A 22,838-nucleotide genomic window follows, 5' to 3' on the forward strand; every position below is an offset into this window, starting at 1 on the left:
AACCCCATCAGGATAACATCGTCGTATCATAAAAGATCACACCATGTTCATTGATTAAGTTAAAGCAATAGCATAAGCTAACCATGATTAACCCAAAAAGGTGAACAAGGGTAAGGTAAATACAGACTAGTCAATCCTTAGGTTTTCAATAAAGTAATGCGGGACAGTGAATTATAAAGTAAAGTAGGACATAATAGGTCAGAGGACACTTGCCTTCACCAGGTTGTTGCTCAGAGGGATCTTCGACAACACACTCAGGAACCACGAGCTGCTCGTTGTCTAAGTAAAGCAAGCATTCATTCAATACATTTGGAAGGTAAAAATGAACATCACATCAAACATGTACAAACATTGGGACACAACTCAAAAAGGTATAGTATTAAGTACAGGGGAATGATATCAAGTTATAAAATGAAGCAATCTTAATTGGGGGAATTGATTAGTTGAAAGGGAATTAGGCTTACACCTATATTCCTAAATTGATTTTGGTGGTTGAATTGCCCAACACAAATAATTGGACTAACTAGTTTGCTCTAGTTTATAAGTTCTACAGGTGCCAAAGGTTCACAATAAGCCAATAAAAAGACCAAGAAAAAGGGTTCAAACAAAAGAGCAAAGGGACAACCGAAGGCACCCTGGTCTGGCGCACCGGACTGTCTAGTGTGCCACCGGACAGTGTCCGGTGCACCAGGGAACTCCAAGCTAAACTTCGCACCTTCGGGAAAACTCAGAGGCGCCGCGCTATAATTCACCGGACTGTCCGGTGTACACCAGACAGTGTCCGGTGCTCCAAGGAGAAGCGACTCTGAACTCGCCAGCTTCAGGAATCCGACCCGCTATAATTCATCGAACATGTCCGGTGCACACCGGACTGTCCGGTGTAACGGCGGAGCAATGGCTACTTCAGCACAACGGTCACTTGCTACAGCATTAAATGTGCGCCAGCACGCGCAGAGGAGCAGAGCACGTGCGGGTGGCACACCGGACAGCCTACAGGGCTTGTCCGGTGCACCACCGGACAGCCAGGCGGGCCCACACGTCAGAGCTCCAACGGTCGAACCCTAACGGCCGGGTGACGTGGCTGGCGCACCGGACAGTGTTCGGTGGCGCACCGGACTGTCCGGTGCGCCCGTCGACAGCAGCCTTCACCAAACGGCTAGTTTGGTGATTGGGGTTATAAATACCCCCAACCACCCCACATTCAAGTCATCCAAGTTTTCCACCTTCCAACCACTTACAAGAGCTAGGCATTCAATACAAGACACACCAAAGTGATCAAATCCTCTCCCAATTCCACACAAGGCTTTAGTGATTAGTGAGAGAGATTTGTTGTGTTCTTTTGAGCTCTTGCGCTTGGATTGCTTCTTTTCTTTCTCATTTGTTCTTGTGATCAAAACTCAATTGTAACCGAGGCAAGAGACACCAATTGTGTGGTGGTCCTTGCGGGGAAGTTATGTTCCCGGTTGATTTGAGAAGAGAAGCTCACTCGGTCCGAGGGACCGTTTGAGAGAGGGAAAGGGTTGAAATAGACCCGGCCTTTGTGGCCTCCTCAATAGGGAGTAGGTTTGCGAGAACCGAACCTTGGTAAAACAAATCCTTGCGTCTCACTTCTTCACTCACTTGCGATTTGTTTTTACGCCCTCTCTCGGACTCGTTTATATTTCTAACGCTAACCCGGCTTGTAGTTGTGTTTAAGTTATTAAATTTCAGATTCGCCCTATTCACCCCCCTCTAGGCGACTTTCAATTGGTATCGGAGCCCGGTGCTTCATTAGAGCCTAACCGCTCGAAGTGATGTCGGGAGATCACACCAAGAGGGAGATGGAGACCGGCGACAAGCCCACTACAAGCCACGGGAAGACTTCATCGGAAGAGTCTCGCAACAAGGAGAAGGGGAAGGAGAAGAAATCCTCTTCCCACAAGTCGCATCGGAGAGGAGACAAGCACAAGAAGATGAGGAAGGTGGTCTACTACGAGACCGACACTTCATCACCATCGACCTCCGGCTCCGACGCGCCGTCCGTTACTTCTAAGCGCCATGAGCGCAAGAAGTATAGTAAGATTCCCCTACGCTATCCCCATATTTCAAAGCGTACTCCTTTGCTCTCCGTTCCATTAGGCAAACCACCGGTTTTTGACGGTGAAGATTATAATATGTGGAGTGACAAAATGAGGCATCATCTAACCTCACTCCACACAAGCATATGGAATGTTGTTGAGTTTGGTGTACAGGTACCATCCATAGGGGATGAAGACTACGACTCGGACGAAGTGGCCCAAATTCACCACTTTAACTCCCAAGCCACCACTATACTCCTCGCCTCTCTAAGTCGAGAGGAGTATAATAAGGTGCAAGGGTTAAATAGTGCGAAGGAAATTTGGGACGTACTCAAGACCGCGCACGAAGGTGACGAGGTGACAAAGATCACCAAGCGGGAGACGATCGAGGGGGAGCTCGGTCGCTTCATGCTTCACCAAGGGGAAGATCCGCAATCCATGTACAACCGCTTGAAGACCTTGGTGAATCAAGTGCGCAACCTCGGGAGCGAAAAATGGGATGACCATGAGATGGTCAAGGTTATTCTTAGATCCCTCGTATTTCTTAACCCTACGCAAGTTCAATTAATTCGAGGTGATCCTAGATATAAGCTAATGTCTCCCGAGGAGGTTATAGGAAAATTTGTGAGCTTTGAGCTAATGATTAAAGGCTCAAAGAAAATCATCGAGCAAGGTACCTCCTCCACGCCCGAAGCACAACAGGTGGCATTCAAGGCGACGGAGGAGAAGAAGGAGGAGACTACATCAAGTAGACAACTCATCGACGCCTCCAAGCTCGACAACGAGGAAATGGCGCTCATCATCAAGAGTTTCTGCCAAATCCTCAAGCAAAGGAGGGGGAAAGATTACAAGTCCCGCTCCAAGAAGGTTTGCTACAAGTGTGGTAAGCCCGGTCACTTTATTGCTAAATGTCCTATTTCTAGTGACAGTGACAGGGGCGACGACAAGAAGGGGAGAAGAAAGGAGAAGAAGAGATACCACAAGAAGAAGGGCGGTGATCCTCATGTGTGCCGCGAGTGGGACTCCGACGAGAGCTCCACTGACTCCTCCCCCGACGAGGACGCCGCCAACATCGTCGTCACCAAGGGACTTCTCTTCCCCAACGTCGGCCACAAGTGCCTCATGGCAAAGGACGGCAAAAAGAAGAAGGTTAAATCCAAATCCTCCACCAAATATGAGTCCTCTAGTGATGATAATGCTAGTGATGAGGAGGATAACTTGCGTACCCTTTTTGCCAACCTCAACATGCAACAAAAGGAAAAATTAAATGAATTGATTAGTGCCATCCATGAAAAGGATGAACTCTTGGACTCCCAAGAAGACTTCCTAATCAAGGAAAACAAAAAGCATGTTAAGGTAAAAAAATGCTTATGCTCTAGAAGTTGAAAAATGTGAGAAATTAACTAGTGAGCTAAGCACTTGCCATGACACTATTGCCAACCTTAGAAATGAAAATGCTAGTTTAAATGCTAAGGTTGATTCTCATGTTTGTAATGTTTCAATTCCCAATCTTAAAGATGATAATGTTGATTTGCTTGCTAAGATTGAAGAATTGAATAATTCTCTTGCTAGCCTTAGGTTTGAAAATGAAAAATTAATTGCTAAGGCTAAAGATTTTGATGTTTGCAATGTTACTATTTCTAACCTTAGAAGTGAAAATGATATATTACATGCTAAGGTTGTGGAATTAAAATCTTGCAAACCCTCTACATCTACCGTTGAGCATGTGTCTATTTGTACTAGATGTAGAGATGTTGATATTGATGCTATTCATGATCATATGACTTTAATTAAACAACAAAATGATCATATAGCTAAATTAGATGCTAAAATTGTCGAGCATAACTTAGAAAATGAAAAGTTTAAATTTGCTAGAAGTATGCTCTATAGTGGGAGACGCCCTGGCATCAAGGATGGCATTGGCTTCCAAAGGAGAGACAATGGGCCTGTTTGGTTCAGCTTTTTTCTGACCAGCTTTTTCGAGAATTTAGCTGTGGGGAGAATCTGGCTGTGTAGAGAATCTGAGTATCATTAGGATTACGTGCGGAGGAAGATAAAGTTGTCCATGGGGCTCAGGATCTATAAAGTGACAGATTATTACTATTGCGACGACTCAACTGATTATATGTTTATGTTGATTTTGAATGGTTTTTATCCAAACGAATTTTATAAAAGCTAGCTGAAAAGCTGAGTGTTTGGCAGTCCGTAGCAGCTTTTGGTGGCTAGAAGCTGCGAAAAGCCGAAACAAACAGGGGCAATGTCAAACTTAATACCCCTCCTAAGAAATTATCCAACTTTGTTAAGGGCAAGGCTCCCATGCCTCAGGATAACGAGGGTTACATTTTATACCCTGTCGGTTACCCTGAGAGCAAAATTAGGAGAATTCACTCTAGGAAGTCTCACTCTGGCCCTAATCATGCTTTTATGTATAAGGGTGAGACATCTAGCTCTAGGCAACCAACTCGTGCTAAGTTGCCTAAGAAAAAATCTCCTAATGCATCAAATGGTCATGACATGTCATTCAAAACTTTTGATGCATCTTATGTTTTGACTAACAAATCCGGCAAGGTAGTTGCCAAGTTTGTTGGGGGCAAACACAAGGGCTCCAAGACTTGTGTTTGGGTACCCAAAGTTCTTGTTTCTAATGCCAAAGGACCCAAAACCGTTTGGGTACCTAAAGTCAAGAACTAAACTTGTTTTGTAGGTTTATGCATCCGGGGGCTCAAGTTGGATCATCGATAGCGGATGCACGAACCACATGACAGGGGAGAAGAAAATGTTCTCCTCCTACGAGAAAAACCAAGATCCCCAACGAGCTATCACATTCGGGGATGGAAACCAAGGTTTGGTCAAAGGTTTGGGTAAAATAGCTATATCTCCTGACCATTCCATTTCCAATGTTTTTCTTGTAGATTCATTAGATTACAACTTGTTTTCCATTTCCCAATTATGTCAAATGGGCTACAACTGTCTATTTACTGATGTAGGTGTCACTATCTTTAGAAGAAGTGATGATTCAATAGCATTTAAGGGAGTGTTAGAGGGTCAGCTATACTTGGTAGATTTTGATAGAGCTGAACTCGACACTTGCTTAATTGCTAAGACTAACATGGGTTGGCTCTGGCACCGCCGACTAGCCCATGTTGGAATGAAGAATCTTCATAAGCTTCTAAAGGGAGAGCACATTTTAGGATTAACAAATGTTCGTTTTGAGAAAGACAGAATTTGTAGCGCATGCCAAGCTGGGAAGCAAGTTGGTGTTCATCATCCACACAAGAACATCATGACGACTGACAGGCCACTGGAGCTCCTACACATGGATCTATTCGGCCCGATTGCTTACATAAGCATCGGCGGGAGTAAGTACTGTCTAGTTATTGTGGATGATTATTCTCGCTTCACTTGGGTGTTCCTTTTGCAGGAAAAATCACAAACCCAAGAGACTTTAAAGGGATTCTTGAGACGGGCTCAAAATGAGTTCGGCTTGAGGATCAAGAAAATTAGAAGCGACAACGGGACGGAATTCAAGAATTCACAAATTGAAGGCTTCCTTGAGGAGGAGGGCATCAAGCATGAGTTCTCTTCTCCCTACACCCCACAATAAAATGGTGTAGTGGAGAGGAAGAATCGAACTCTTTTGGACATGGCAAGAACCATGCTTGATGAGTACAAGACGTCGGATCGGTTTTGGGCTGAGGCGGTTAACACCGCTTGCTACGCCATCAACCGGTTATATCTACACCGAATCCTCAAGAAGACATCCTATGAACTCCTAATCGGTAAAAGCCCAACATTTCATATTTTAGAGTCTTTGGTAGCAAATGCTTTATTCTTGTTAAAAGAGGTAGAAAATCTAAATTTGCTCCTAAGACTGTAGAAGGCTTTTTACTAGGATATGATTCAAACACAAGGGCATATAGAGTCTTTAACAAGTCCTCAGGACTAGTTGAAGTTTCTTGTGACGTTGTGTTTGATGAAACTAACGGCTCTCAAGTAGAGCAAGTTGATCTTGATGAGATAGGTGATGAAGAGGCTTTGTGCGTCGCGTTAAGGAACATGTCCATTGGGGATGTGTGTCCTAAGGAATCCGAAGAGCCAACACATGCACAAGATCAACCATCCTCCTCCACGCAAGCATCTCCACCGACTCAAAATGAGGATGAGGCTCAAGTTGATGATGGAGAAGATCAAAAAGATGAGCCACCTCAAGATGACGGCAATGATCAAGGGGGAGATGCAAATGATCAAGACAAGGAGGATGAAGAACCAAGACTGCCACACCCAAGAGTCCACCAAGCAATCCAACGAGATCACCCCGTCGACACCATCCTCGGCGACATTCATAAGGGGGTAACAACTAGATCTCGTGTTGCACATTTTTGTAATGCGGGACGGTGAATTATAAAGTAAAGTAGGACATAATAGGTCAGAGGACACTTGCCTTCACCAGGTTGTTGCTCAGAGGGATCTTCGACAACACACTCAGGAACCACGAGCTGCTCGTTGTCTAAGTAAAGCAAGCATTCATTCAATACATTTGGAAGGTAAAAATGAACATCACATCAAACATGTACAAACATTGGGACACAACTCAAAAAGGTATAGTATTAAGTATAGGGGAATGATATCAAGTTATAAAATGAAGCAATCTTAATTGGGGGAATTGATTAGTTGAAAGGGAATTAGGCTTACACCTATATTCCTAAATTGATTTTGGTGGTTGAATTGCCCAACACAAATAATTGGACTAACTAGTTTGCTCTAGTTTATAAGTTCTACAGGTGCCAAAGGTTCACAATAAGCCAATAAAAAGACCAAGAAAAAGGGTTCAAACAAAAGAGCAAAGGGACAACCGAAGGCACCCTGGTCTGGCGCACCGGACTGTCTGGTGCACCAGGGAACTCCAAGCTAAACTTCGCACCTTCGAGAAAACTCAGAGGCGCCGCGCTATAATTCACCGGACTGTCCGATGTACATCGGACAGTGTCCGGTGCTCCAAGGAGAAGCGACTCTGAACTCGCCAGCTTCGGGAATCCGCTCCGCTATAATTCACCGGACATATCCGGTGCACACCGGACTGTCCGGTGTAACGGCGGAGCAACGGCTACTTCAGTGCAACGGTCACCTGCTACAGCATTAAATGCGTGCCAGCGCGCAGAGGAGCAGAGCACGCGCGGGTGGCACACCGGACAGCCTACAGGGCTTGTCCGATGCACCACCGGACAGCCAGGCGGGCCCACACGTCAGAGCTCCAACGGTCAAATCCTAACGGCCGGGTGACGTGGCTGGCGAACCGGACAGTGTCCGGTGGCGCACCGGACTGTCCGGTGCGCCCGTCGACAGCAGCCTTCACCAAAGGGCTAGTTTGGTGGTTGGGGTTATAAATACCCCCAACCACCCCACATTCAAGTCATCCAAGTTTTCCACCTTCCAACCACTTACAAGAGCTAGGCATTCAATACAAGACACACCAAAGTGATCAAATCCTCTCCCAATTCCACACAAGGCTTTAGTGATTAGTGAAAGAGATTTGTTGTGTTCTTTTGAGCTCTTGCGCTAGGATTGCTTCTTTTCTTTCTCATTTGTTCTTGTGATCAAAACTCAATTGTAACCGAGGCAAGAGACACCAATTGTGTGGTGGTCCTTGCGGGGAAGTTTTGTTCCCGGTTGATTTGAGAAGAGAAGCTCACTCGGTCCGAGGGACCGTTTGAGAGAGGGAAAGGGTTGAAATAGACTCGGCCTTTGTGTCCTCCTCAACGGGGAGTAGGTTTGCGAGAACCAAACCTCGATAAAACAAATCCTTGTGTCTCACTTCTTCACTCACTTGCGATTTGTTTTTACGCCCTCTCTCGGACTCGTTTATATTTCTAACGCTAACCCGGCTTGTAGTTGTGTTTAAGTTATTAAATTTCAGATTCGCCCTATTCACCCCCCCTCTAGGCAACTTTCATTTGTGTCTAAGTGTTGAAACATAACCTAAAAGATAGAGTGATAATTAAACAAAGAAAAGATTACATTATAAGATGAACTACTCTTATTTAGGAATTTGATTATCCTTTAAACATTATCCACAATTACATATCTAATTCTATTTATCACATTAGGGTCTAAAGGTTTAACCAAAAATGAATCCCTGAAATGCACTACACTAATATCACAAACTTTAAATATATTTTAACTCCTAGGATTCCCTTTTTATTTATTTCATTAAATAAATAAAATCAAGATATACTTTAATCCTATATTCTAAGTGTAAAAATTAAAGTATACAGATTACAGTTGGTCATATTTTATTTGGACAGAGAATAATCTTGTAAACATTTTGCAATTTGAACCACTAAATTTGGAGTTCATATGGAAAAGATATGAAATAAACAAGTTTTGAAGTTTGAAATATGAAATTAGGGCTAAATCTGTGATTAAATAAAAGTCCAGGGGGGCTATTCTAAAGAAACCAGGGACCTATGCGCTAAAACAGAGGACGGCAGATTGATTTCCTAAAACCAGAGGGTTTCTTAAGCAAAACAACCACACGAAGGGGTACGGGGTAACCTCAGCCGTCGGATCAGGCATCAACGACCCAGATTAGATCACGCGGGCACGCGTGCGGGCGCGGCTGTCAAGCGGGGCCAGGGCGCCAGCGAGCCAGGGCGGGCTGACCGGCTAGGCCCAGGGGCAGAGACGCGGGTGAGGGGGAGAGAGGAGAGACGGTGGATCTGGATCGGAGGGCTACGATCCGATCCGCTCGGGTTAAGTCTAAATCGCCCGATTTCGGGTGGATGGTCGAGATCTAACGGCAGGGGGCGGACTTAGGTGCGGTGGCGCTGCTCGATCCCACGGCAGGAGCTCGCCGGAGACGAGGAGACCGGCCACGACAGGGCACTAGGGGCTCGGGGACTAGTCTAGGCGCAATCAGAGGGGTCTGGCGAACTCGGCCATGGCCTTCACACCAGCGCGGGAGCACTAGAGGGCGCTGCGCGCTGAGAGGCGGACTAGCGACGGTGCTAGATTGCTCTGGCGAGCAATCGCGCGAACAACAACGCAGTACACAGGAAATTAGGGGCACAGGCAGGTTTCTCACCTCGAGGGGAAGTGATGGAACAACAGGGCAACGGTGGTGGCGCAGGGACGCGACGGACGACGGTGGCGGAGCTCCGGCTGTGCGAGAATCACTCCGGTGAGCGCGGGTCGGCTGAACTAGGGAGGGAAGGGGCACACTGAAGGGTGTCCCGAGCAGCTGACAGTGAGGCGGAGCTCACCGTGGCACTGAACGGGGCGTGAACGCGACGGTGGTCGCAAAACAAACGGCAGTCGGCGGCAGGCGATGGCGGGCTCTCGGTTCGCACGGATAGAGCGAGAGAGAGGGCAAGGGAGCTGGGCAGAGGGCGCAAATGAGAGAGGGGAGGTGGGCGAGCAGGGTGCGGGGCTCAAAAGGGGCGCGAGGGCTCGGACGTGGCCAGAGAACGTGCGGTCGTGGGCGCGTCCACGGTGGGGAGATCGTGGGCAAGAGGTTAGAGACGGCTGACAGGTGGGGACGGCGGGACAGAGAGAGGGGAGCGGGTGCGCGCGGGAGAACTAGCGCCGACAGGTCTGGCCCACGCGACAGAGAGAGAGAGAGAGGGAGAGAGGCGCGAACGGGTTGGCGCCGAGAGGCGGGACCCGCCTGTCAGGCAGAGGTGGCGCGCAGGCGTGGGCGCGCGCGGGCTGGGCTAAATGGGCTGGCCTGGGCTGAAATGGCTTTTTCTATTTTCCTGGAATTTCTATTGCCTTTTCTATTTATTTCTCTAGGATTTTTAATTCAAATTCAATTCAAGTTTCAAATTCAAACCAAATCAAATATGTGCAACAATTCAAAGAATATTTAGGCTCAATATGATGCAACATTCCATGACTCATATGTTTTGGGCAAAATAAAATAAATAATCCCTCACTAATACAACTAACTCTAATTAAAAGAGAAAGAGAGAGAGAAAACTAGAGAGAGAGAAACTAGAGTGAGATAGAGAAGGGTAACACCTGAATTTGGATGATCATAAGAAAGAAATTTTTATACCCCCAAATTCAGGGTGTTACAGCAACTCGGGACGTGCCTCAATTTACTCTCTCTCCCCTTTGGTTCTCTCTGCCCGTGCTCACCGGAGCTTCCCCGCGCAGCCGGAGAGCCGCCACCGTCGACCCAAGCCCTCGTCGTGTCCCTGTCACTGTTCAAGGGTCCTGGAATCTCCTCTCAAGGTAACCAACCTTTCCCGCCCCCAATTTATCCTTTCTTTGTTCTTGGATGGACACGATTGCTCGCCGGAGTGTAGTTGCGCCACCGCCGAGCCATCCCGCCGCGGTCAGTTGTCCTCCGGCGCCTCTGCGCCGTTGTTGTGCCCGTGACCGCGTTTGCCACATCCCCCAAACCTCCCTGAGACCTTCCTGGCGTCTCGGGGGCCTAGCGCGCCCGCACACTCGTCTCCGGTGGGCCTCCGCCGTTGATGCGAGCGGCGCCACCACTGGCGGGACCTTGCCGAGCTAGCCGCTAGATCCCAGGCGTCCGTCCAAGATCGGATGGCCCGAATCTAATGAGACCAAACCTAATCTCAACCGCCCGCTTGAAATCTGACCGCTCGGATTTCCCCCTCACTCGTGCCCCTGCCGCTAGGCCCGGCCTGTCATCCCCATTATGATGTGAATCTTTATGATACGATGATGTTATCTCGATGATGATCTTGTGATACTTCAGGGAACTCAGGCTGTTTCCTGAGTACCTCTCCATAAGGACCTGTTCGTTGAGTGACCACCCAGGATAACAGTGCAACCATGAGGGTGGAATGGAACACCCTTAGCTGAATAATTAGATGAACCTGGGGGTGTAGTTGGCTTTGCCGGAGGACCGTCAATGGAGGTCTAGGCATAGTGCTCGCTCTGCTAAGGGGTGGTGCCGAGGTTCATTCGTTTTGGTTTTGTTAGTCACCCACCTTAGGGAGGTGTACTATGTATGTATGACTGGTGAAACCTAACGAGCAGCTATGCACCAGGGGAGTCTTTGTAAAGGCTACGTAGTGTATCCCTGGTCATTCACCTCAGTAGTGAAGATCGGGTCTGTACAACCCAAGCTGGAAAGGGATCACGACTCGTGGGTAAAGTGTGCAACCTCTGCAGAGTGTTATAAACTGGTATATCAGCCGTGCTCATAGTTAAGAGCAACCTTGGGATCCTCTTTGATTAGAAGAACTTTGGATACTCTTATATGATGATGATTAATATTGATGATTATAATCCTGACCTCTAGTATTTCCTCTTGGAGGGAGTACTTTTGGGTAATAACTGGTTTATTACTAAAACTTGGCTATGCTATTAGTGATAAATACTTGACTAACTAAAAGCAATTGCTTAACCTTAACTCCACATACAGCTAGTCCACTTTAGCCAAATGAGATATTTGTTGAGTACATTGATGTGTACTCACACTTGCTTTAAAAACCACCCCACCCCAGGTTGTCCCCAACTGTAATCAGTGCTCAGGAGGAGATGCAGACAACATGGAGGACTTTGAGGAGTTCCAGGACTACGATGAATTCTAGTTATGTTAGTGGCAAACCCCCAGTCAACTGCTTGTAAAGGCCATATCTGCTACGTTCGCTTTTCCGCACTTTGATAATACTAATGACAATGTTAAGTAATGACTATGTGGATGTCTTGGACATCTTGATGTAATAAAGTACATTTCCGCTATTTACTTTGAACAATGTGTGGTGATGTCCAATTATATAATCGTCGTGTACATGAGTTTCTGATCCTGACACGTACATAATTCGCATTCGGTTTGTCTTCCAAAACTGGGTGTGACAACGGTCCTCGAGTAGATCAGACCATGCGGTTTAACACCTTTTTCTGTGTGTGTTTATCTATCTAAACTTGCGGATTCTATTGGGGAACACCTAGGAACGGGTTGAGACCTCCCCTATATATATGAAGGGACAGGGCCGATTACGGGCACCAACAATCGAACCAATCAATCTATATTTCATTCCTTCACTTTCTTGACCTAGGAGTAGCAGTAACGTAGCCTTCTTTCATCTCCATCTCCACCTCTCTTCGACTCTACATCGTCTAAAGGCATCTTGGATGGACTGACGACCCCAAGACAATCTTAGGATCTCTCCTCCCTGACGGGGTTCCTCCTAGAGGCGAGATCCAAGTGCTTTTGGCATCGCCGCCGCCCTTGCGCATATACGGACTGTCTAAGCACCACGCGCGGATCGTCTGGTTTAACACAGGGAAGACCCGCTCCTGCCGTAGGGTCACGGACCGTCCGCGCTGTAGAAGAGAGCACCGCCGCCGGTACATCTCGTTAGTGATTGGCGCTAGATCGATGCTAACACGTCGAAAATTTGCGCAAGGGAGGAGCCATTTTTCTCTTGAGGAAGAAAAGGGAACATTGATAGAAATATGTTGGATATTTTTTTACTTTTCCCTAAATCAAGGGTTAGAAATAGAATTATTAGGATCTATTAGAGATGATGGAACCTATGATCCAGTCCAAACGTATTCCAACCGCTATTACTCGGTTGTGTGAGACGAGATGAGAATCATCGATAGAACACTAAACGTGATGAAATGATGACGGAAAAAATCTCGTATCGTCATGTTCCGTATATATATTTTTTCGTTCATTTTCGAATTATTTGATAAACGATTAGAAATAAAATGAAAACGATCGTTTTCAAAATTTTCATTTTCGACTTGGGAGATATATCTGACATATAAACTATGTAAGCTGGACTGTTATGTTCAAGTGAATGAAGAAGGAAAAAAATTATTAGTTACTCTGGATAATATGAATATGAAGAAAATTATTTTTGTTTTAATACCTTAAAAATTAGACAATATACCACTTTATTATGTATTTATGAAAACTATAAAATATTTGTCATTTTATCTTTTTGAGAGTATCGTTTTGGAATAGCCGACAAACCCGGTCTCATAGTTCGACCGCTGATTTTCGTTTTGTTCTGTTCATAAAATACGAAAACAAAAATAATGTAGATGTTTTCTCATCATTTTCGACAGTGCATCGACTTTAACCTCTGGACTGGACACGTATCTCAAGTTTCACCTCACAGGACAGAGGGACAGACACACGCCCCGAAGGGCCAGAACAAACGTTCCATAGCCCACAGCATTGTCACATGACTCGCATTCGCATGGACCCACCCAGCCACGCCCCATGCCCACGCGCGCCCCACGTGTGAGACTGAGACGCCAGATCCATCCAACGGTTCGTGTCACACCACGCCAAGGCCGCACGCACCGCGGACGGGTCCACACGCCAGAGACTGAAGCTGGCAGGCATAAACTGTGGGGACTGGGGAGCTCGTTCTCTCCGCCGGCCCGCTCACTCTCCCTGGTCTCTCGTCTCCTCCACTCCAAGAGAACAGGCGCCGGCGAAAGGCGGGAGCAGCGCGCTGCCCATTCACCGCCCCCTGATTTCTTGGGAGTTGCGGATCGGTCTCCGGGGCAGCGTGGAACGGCTGGGCCCCTCGGATCGCCGGAGATGCTGCCCTACGCGACGGCGGCGGAGGCGGAGGCGGCGCTTGGCCGGCCCATGACGCCCGCCGAGGCGCTGTGGTTCCGGTACACCGCGGGGGTGTCCGACTACCACCTCTACTGCTGCAACATCCTCTTCCTCTTCGTCGTCTTCACGGTGGCCCCGCTTCCCATCGCGCTCCTCGAGCTCCGGGCCCCGGCCGCGGTCTCGCCGTACAAACTGCAGCCGCGGGTGCGGCTCTCCAGGGCCGAGTTCGTCCGGTGCTACAAGGACGTCCTCCGCATCTTCTTCCTCGTCATCGGCCCGCTCCAGCTCGTCTCCTACCCGGCGGTCAAGGTCGGTTCCCTTCCATCATCCTTCTGCGCTCGTTCGGTGATTCAGCGCAATGTACCTGATTGGTTCATGAGATCACGGCCTCTCGGGGGCGGATTCAGTACAAGATATCGCGTTTCCATACTGTTCTTGTGCCCCCTTGATCGATCTCTTCGTAGATACAGGAAAAGGTTTTAATTACATTTCCCTGCATGTTTTCCTCTCCTTCGAGGACTTCCTGATCTGGGTTCTGCTCCAATAACCCTTCTTAGATGCGTCCTATCTAGAAGATTCCTCTGAGTTTGCCTATTATTGTAAAGCAGAAAAAAATCTTCCATGCTAAAATTGTAATCTCATATATTTCGTTTTCTTTGATCAAATCAGTTTGTGGGAATTCACACGAAGTTGCCTTTGCCGTCCCTTGCGGAGTTGGCAGCACAGCTACTGGTGTACTTCCTTGTTGAGGACTACCTCAATTACTGGATCCACAGGTTTCTCCACGGGGAGTGGGGGTACCAGAATATCCACCGTGTTCACCATGAGTTCACTGCGCCAATAGGATTCGCAGCTCCATATGCACACTGGGCTGAGGTGCTGATACTCGGCATCCCCTCCTTCGTCGGGCCAGCCATTGTTCCAGGCCACATGATCACATTCTGGCTCTGGATTATACTCCGTCAGGTGGAGGCTATCGAGACACATAGCGGGTAAGGATTTTCTGTTGTATGTTTCCTGTCTATGGTACACCCATGCACAACAATTGAATTGATTTAACATGCTTTTATAATTATTATAGTTATTGTGCAACATTGTATTGCTTTTGTTGGTAGTGATGGATGTAGTTTGTGTGTGGAGCTCCTGGGTTACTGTGGTGTGCACAGCACTGACAATGATCTGAGTGAACGGAGTTTCTTCTCGCCATAAGTTTTTCATTGATTAGAAGCTGAATTAAACTGATGTTGATGTCTGCATAACTGATAGGATTGCCTTGAGAGTTCTTAGCTGGCTGTTTACTGTTAAAGGTTTTTTTACTCTATACTTCTTTGGGGTATTTCCTGGTAATGAAGGAATAATACACATGGATTAGCATTGGCTGCTGCTTTATGGTAATAGAAATAAAAATACTACAATAACAAAGCCTTTTAGTCCCAAGAAAATTGAGTTAGGCTAGAGTTGAGATCCAACAAAAGCCCCAAGTTAATGTTTCAGCATGTGATAGCTGTTTTTCATGCATTTTTATTTAAGGCTAAATCTTTGGGTATATTCCATCCTTTCACATTTCTTTTTACTCCCTCTTCCCATGTTAACTTCGGCCTTCCCTACCACTATTCCCATTACACACTAGTGCCTTTGGAGGCCTCTATTGAACATGTCCAAACCATCTCTACTGGTGTTGGACAAGTTTTTCTTTAATTGATGCTACACCTAGTCTATCACATATATCATTGTTCTGGACTCATCGCTGCTTGTATGTTCACAAATACAACATATACATTTTCACAACATTTATCTACTGAACATGTCATGTTTTTTAGGCCAACATTCTGCACCATACAACATACCAAATTTAATTGCCGTTTTATAAAACTTGTCTTTTAGCTTCTGTGGTACTCTTTTGTCATATAGTGCGCCAGATGTTTGACACCACTTCATCCACCCTGCTTATATTCTATGGCTAACATTCTTCAATATCCCCGTATCTTTATAACATTGATCCTAAATATCAAAAGTATCCTTCTTAACACTACTTGGCCTTTCAAATTAACATCCCCTTCCTCGACTATAGTAGTACCGAAGTCACGTCTCTTATAGTCGCACACCTGAAAACGAAAGTCTGCCACCACAAGCTTACACAAGCTTATGGTGAGAGACAACAAACTCTTAGGTACCACTTTGCAATTCAAGCATTGAAGCATGCCCGTTTATCCTCTCTTCTTCCGAGGACAAAGTCAATCTGACTACAGTGTTGATCACTACTATAGGTCACTAAATGGGATTATATCTTCCTAAAGAAAGTGTTGGCTATCAATAGGTAAAAAGTTATCGCAAAGTCTAAGACTTCCTCTCCCTTTTGATTCCTAGTACCATACCTAAAACCTCTATGAACCGCCTCGAAACTTGCACTTGTTGTACCTACATGTCCATTGAGATATCCTATTCTCCTATGAAAAGCTTCTCACTAATAGGCATAGCTCTAGCCATGACATCTAAGTGTTCTTAGAGAAGTCTCTTACACTCATCGTGGCCTACTGGGGGGGATTAGTGCTAATTATGTTCAAGACCAAATCACTTATGACAAGCTTGAATAAGATAATTCTATCTTCTTGCCTTCTCATATTCACCACACCGTTTTTGAGGCTCTTGTCAATCTGAACTCCTATTTCTATTTGCAGTTGTCCTTGTGTACCAAATCTTGAAGACGGTATTGTCCATCTTTTTTGCTTTCCGATCCTTTCATTTAGTCTCTTGGACGCATAATATATTTTCACGCCTTCTAATCACTGTCTCAGCTAACTCTCTTACCTTACCTGTAATTGGCCTTACATTCCAAATACTTAAATGGATCCTATAGCTTCCTTACCCTTTGCACCTGTTGATGATGTGGGGACATTTGCATATTTTCACTACACTAGGGCGCTGATGTAGAACACCACTAAGGAAGCAACGACCTGATCCTTGCTAACTTGACATTGTGCCTAGACCACGACACAATGTGTCGTCAGGGGGTGTCGACCTAGCCCTTGCCCATTTAACACCATACTTGGGTTTCGATATGGCGTGTCGCTAAGAGGGTTACGCCCAACAGATTTCTTTCAAGTTTCGTTTCCATTAGAATGGCTAGGTTCAACGTTGGCCATCAAGCCTATCACAACTCTCATTCTTTACCAAGTCTTGGGACCTACTATGTTGAGACAACCAAAAATGCACTTACTGATTTTGAAGCTGTAGTCGAAATTTTCTAAATTACAATGTTGTTGCACACTTGCACATTCTTCGCTATGGTGGCTAACCTAGCCTTCCCATGCTTTTCTGGCAAGAAAAATAATCACCTAGCTTATTCTGGCACAGCCAAGAAACCTGAGTAGATGTGGGTGAGAATGCTCAGAAGTTAGGCAGCCTAAGTTGTGGAGGAATAAAACACTGCCTACTAACTGTGGAGGCCTATGGTTAGGCATGGCAGATTTGAATTAAATTTTTGTTACTTGCAGTTTTGCTCTACTAACAAAATGGGCACAGCTTATCAATTCATAAGGGGACGTTTGAATTGATTCTACTACAAAGCCTTGCAAAAAATCTGAATAACAGCGTTTATGCTTGCTTTTTAAATATGAATGGAATTAACTCCTACACAAAGACAAAAATGTTATATGCTTACTTGCAGCTTGGAAAATTCAGGATTTACTGATTCAATACTTTGCTGCAGTTGCACTTGTATTGCTCAGTCTAAGTGGATCATGTTGGAAATTTATCCTTCTTCATTCATACTTAGTGGCTGGGAAGTTTTTTTGTTATCTTGGATGTTTCTACTCAGTCAACATTGTCTCAAGTCTCAAACTCTCAACATATGCCATTTGCTGGAGCCCTATGACCTTGCAACACAGAGTATTTAGGTTTTTGTTTTTGATTAAATGTGCACACTAGTTACTCTTCATATTGTCATATTGTATTGGTACTTTTTTTCTCGAACTACGTAGGAGAGCTTCTTGTCATTTCATTGAGAGAGAAGAAACAAGGGTAAGGTTAAAAAAGCATAACCCGAAAAACACAAAGTAAATCCAATTGCAAACCACGCCCATTAGGTAGGAACCCAACCTAAACCCCACAAATCCTAAGGATTAGGGGGCAACGACTTGGCTAGGAGCTTCTAAAGATTGATGGCTCCAGCCATGCACCAAACAGTTCACTCATCACTCATCAGCCACTTTTTGAAGGACAGCGTCCACATGAGGTGCCAGACCATCAAAGACACAACTGTTGCAATGCTTCCAAACTTCCCAAACCACCAGGATAATAAGGGAATTCAACCCTTTGCGCAGATTCTTATGGGCCGCACTGATAGTAACCCTCCACCACTTAGAAAAACTGCCCGAAAAGCCCACAGGGGCTGCAGCAGTCAGACCCACCTTCTGAAAAACAGCAGCCCAAATCTGCCTTGTCAAAACACGGTTTCCAAGCGCTTGAGCAACTGCTCCCAAGCGCTTGAGCAATTGTCCTCCTTTTAATAGACTTCTTTGGGACAACCATACTGAAACCATTTCCGTTTCCGTATTTTTTATCGGAAACTAAATCGAAAACGTTAACTTCGAAAACAGAAACAATATCGGTATTTTGGATACATCGGAAATAAAAGTTCGATACGGAAAATACACCGGTAACGGTCGGAATCTAAAATATGATCAGTAAATATATCAATATAAAAATATCTCAATATAACAAGTTTATAAAGATCGCAATTCACAAGTTCACAATATAACTATGTATAACTTTATTCATCCATACCATATAGTATATTATGTTTTTTTAGAACTATTAATTAGCCAATAAAATAGAGAAACAAAGACTCAATTATTAAAGTACATGCGTCCTAATTAGCCAAAAAAATAGAGAAAAAAGAAAAAAATGGTATTCTCCTCACAATCGTACCTCCTACTGTCGCTGCGGTCAGCCGACATAAAGTGTCGTGAACCAGACTAAGACCAGCAAGATAAGTTAACTCGATAGTGGACAGTCAATGCAGAGCCAATGGGCCACAGCCCTGTGCACATTGCAGCATTAACACGGTGCCCCACCTCGCCCGCAATGCGGGTCGTCGAAGTCGACAGACGATGGCCCACGCCGCCCGCGATGTAGCAGTATGCAGTGTGTGAGTTTAGTTCCACCTCGTCTAGCCAAACAACACTAAGGCACAAACTTTTCTACATAAGGACATCAAGACGCCCAGGTGAACGCCAATTGTTGAAGGCCCAAGCCGATGGGAGCTTGGGCCGGAGTGGGTCTGGGCCTTGAGCTGACTAATTTGTTTTTTATTTTCGGAAAATTTCGAAACTTAAATTTTGGTTAAAATAGGCAACTGAAGGAAACGGTCGGTAAAACGCTAAACTAAAATTCCGATACCCAATACTGTTTTCGAAAAAAATTGTCACCGGTGAATTCAGTTGAAAAAAATCGAAAACGGTTTCCGAAAAACCGAAAAATTCCGAAACCGTTTTCATCCCTAGCCATAATCAAGTTGGCCACTAACTCAGCAATCGTCTTCCCCTGTACCCATCTGTCAGTCCAGAATTTTACCTTCTCACCATTGCCCACAATGCAGTCAACTGCCATATGAAACAGGGCTTGAGCATTTTGCTATACTGGGATTGGTAACCCAGCCCAAGCTCTAGCCGGATCAGTTTTCTGCGCTCACAACTAACGGATACGCAGGGCACAGCCCAGAGTCTCCAGATTATGAATACCAAGACCCCCAAACTGAAGCTGACACTGAACCCGTCCCGGGAAACCAGGCAGTTGCCCCCGTGAGCAGTCTCATGCCCTTTCCAAAGGAAACCCCTACGCCGTTTATCAGTGGTTCTTGTCCCAATTTTTAGGTGGAGATTCAAATCCTAGTTTCACTATATGATTGGAGTTAAACTACCATGTCACCAGAATGGCCCGTTGTCCAGTTGGCTTGTGCTATGACAGGACCGAGATGTACCAATACCATACATATGAAACTGCACCTTTTTTGTTTGCCCAACCTTCCTATACGATTGAAGTTAACTACCATGTCACCAGAATAACTCATTGTTCAGTGATATGATGGGACTGAAATTCTACTGGTATAATGCATATCACACTGGTCCTTTTTGTTTGCCCAGCCTTTTGATACAATCCAGTTATACTTTGTTTAGTGTTATACATTTCACCATCCCAGCTAGGACTTACCTTAGTTTGTCCTGTTCTGTGCTAGGTACTGCTTTTTTTTTTCTTTCGCGAACACGCAAGAGAGCTGTGTATTAGTATATTAAGAAGAAGAGTAAAGGTCTGGAACAGACCAAAATACGAGGACACTCCTCATGGAGGACGAAAACACAAAAAACATAAAGAGACTCATCTATGAGCCAAAACACGACACAACGACCTAGCCGTTAGAGAGTAGGCACAGGCCACAAGCTAAGGCCATAGGCTTCTAAGAGCTCTAGCTCCAGCCATTCCCCACAAAGTTGCATCCTCATGAATGTGCTGAAGAATGGTGCCAGTGCTTGGGGCTACTCCATCAAAGACACAGGCGTTCCGATGTTTCCAAAGCCACCATGCCACTAAGATTACCATCGTATTAAAACCTTTTCTCTGAATTTTTGGCACAAGGCTTTCTGTTCTACTCCACCAGTCTTGGAATATCATATCCTCATGCCCAGGTGCCAAGTGTTGCAGACCCACTTTACACAATACCCGCCACCATATGTCCCTGGAGAACACAGGAAACCAGAACATGTTGAGCTGTCTCTTCCTGCTGATCACAAAGGAGGCATTTGTCATGGTGTTCCAACCCTCTACGAGCTAATCTGTCAGCCGTCCAACACCGATTTAGAGATGCAAGCCAGATGAAGAACTTGCATCTCGGGGGTGCCCAACTCTTCCTGATTCTATCAGCTGGTTCAAAAGGTGTTGTGCCAACTAGAAATCTATTGTATGCTGTCTTTGAAGAGTATAAGCCGGAAACACACGGTAACCAGCGGTGAACATCAGAAACCCCACGCTGTAGCTGCACACCTTGAATTAAATCCCAAATCAGCAAGAAATCCCTAATAACCACTGCCGGCAGACTTCCAGAGATGTCCTGAACCCATCTATTTTCCATTAGGGCTCCCTGGACTGTTCTGTTTTTTTTTTATTTTCCTTGGAATTCGGCTTACCAAGGAGGGGGCAATAGCTTCAATTGACTGCCCCTGCAACCATCTATCAGACCAAAAAAGGGTTTTAGCACCATCACCCACAATGGAAAGCACTGAAGCTTCTGTAAGGGAAAAGAAATAACTTGTTTTGTCATTTTGCAGCTTTGATTTCCCATTCACCCCGACAAAGTATATTCCATTCTATGGAGGAGCAGAATACCATGACTATCATCATTATGTAGGAGGCCAGAGCCAAAGCAATTTTGCTTCTGTTTTCACTTACTGTGATTACTTATATGGCACTGACAAAGTAAGTTTCTCCTTTACACACATTTTGGAAGGTGGTACTAAGAATTGATAGAACTATCAGATTTCTAATCTTGAGTTCTTTGTTCTTTCAGGGTTACAGATTCCACAAAACATACCTAGCAAAGGTATTTTCTACTGTTGACTGTTTTCAAACATTTTTCCATACTAGCTTAGAAATAACAAGGAGTTTACAGATGTTCCCAGTATTAGTTATTGAGTTGACCAAGTAGCTGACTTTTTTTATTGCCCTCCCCTCGATGCAGCTGAAGGATCTGGGGCATAATGATGGCCAGAAAGGAGACGGCAGCGGACCCAGCTATGTGAAACTGGATTAGATTGCAAGATATAGTGCATCTTGAGTGTTTCTATGGTCATCGACTTCACTGTGGCATTTCGAAATGGGATATTGCTGAGTTGGGCTGGTCACGTGTGTTCTCATTTCTGTAGCAGGCATACAGCTTTCAGCTCTGCCTTCTTTCTTTTTTTTTTCTAGCGTTTATGAAATTCTATGGAACTTGTACGCTGACGAATAACAACGCAACTCTCACGAATAACAACGCCAATTCTTAAAGTTCATCGAGTTCGCTCCGTGCTTTTATTAATTTGGACCAGTTGCTGTATAGTTTTCTAGTATACCATATTGTTTTATGTTTTAAACTAGGTACTCAACCTAGTTTTCAACAAACTTCTACTGCCCCACGACAGGTCAAAAAGTTCAAATTAAAGAAACTTTCATCCAACTTTTCAGAAAATCGAAATTTATAACTATACGGGTGCACTGAATATGTTTTGCAATAGGCAATAGCAAGCAAAAGGAAAATATAATCAATTTACCGTAGCATCGGCATTCACGTATACACTCTCCCTTGCTGCTAATACTCCCTCTGTCCTAAAATACCAAAATATAGAGCCTGTTTGACAACATAGTTTTTAAAAACCGTGGTTTCCAAAACCCAAAGTTTACAATTGTCGTGGCACCAAAACCATGGTTTTAACATACTACAATAAAACTCTAATAATAAACCAAGACTTGTTTGGTTTCATGGCTTAAACAGAGAACACAGCAGCATTTCAGTGTACAGTGAGATTCGGTGACATCCTTAATATATGGCCAAAAGAAATTGAACACCTCATTGTCAAAGCCTTGACATATCGAATTGTATAAGATGGAAAATAGCATAGACAATCCGATTCACTGAAGCAGCAGACCGGTGCTCTTCAAAAGCCCAAATATCAAAGCAATAGAAAAATCCTTAGACATCATTTCTATTTCTGAACCATACATCCAGCCATGACAAAGAGCGCGTGGAGAGAACTTTAGGTGTAAGTGGAGTATCAAATACCACAAAAATACCGTAAAATATTGTAGTATTGGCTAAACCATGGTATTGTAACTATACTTTTTCTATGACCAACCAAACAACATTTAGGCTAGAATACTGTAGTATTCTTATATACCGTAGTATTGTCTCAAAATTTTAAATTACTACGATATCAAATAGACCCATAGTTCTTTTTAGTCCACTTTTTTCCGGCCACATTCATTCATTCAAATGATGATATGAATGATAATAAACATAGATATATACGTGTAAACATTCATATGTTATTTAAAGAATACATAATTAGTCTAAACAAATTATATTTTGAATGATAATATGAATGCTAATAAACATTGACATATATGTAAACAACATAAATATATTATTTAAAGAATACATAAAAATTATATTTTGGGACGGAGTACCACTT

The 22,838-nt window shown here is 44.7% G+C and overlaps 1 protein-coding gene across 1 annotated transcript; it reads left to right on the forward strand.

The window, feature by feature from the left end:
• The first annotated feature begins 13,395 nt into the window (after positions 1–13,395).
• On the forward strand, positions 13,396–21,657 carry LOC100282314 (uncharacterized). Its single transcript, NM_001155226.1, has 5 exons — positions 13,396–13,926; positions 14,287–14,609; positions 20,940–21,087; positions 21,179–21,211; positions 21,350–21,657. The coding sequence occupies exons 1-5, from the start codon at positions 13,597–13,599 to the stop codon at positions 21,419–21,421; spliced, it is 906 nt and encodes a 301-aa protein (NP_001148698.1). The 5' UTR covers positions 13,396–13,596; the 3' UTR covers positions 21,422–21,657.
• The last annotated feature ends 1,181 nt before the right edge of the window (positions 21,658–22,838 follow it).

The sequence above is a fragment of the Zea mays genome, chromosome 1 (assembly GCF_902167145.1).
Source record: "Zea mays cultivar B73 chromosome 1, Zm-B73-REFERENCE-NAM-5.0, whole genome shotgun sequence".
Lineage (NCBI taxonomy): Eukaryota > Viridiplantae > Streptophyta > Magnoliopsida > Poales > Poaceae > Zea > Zea mays.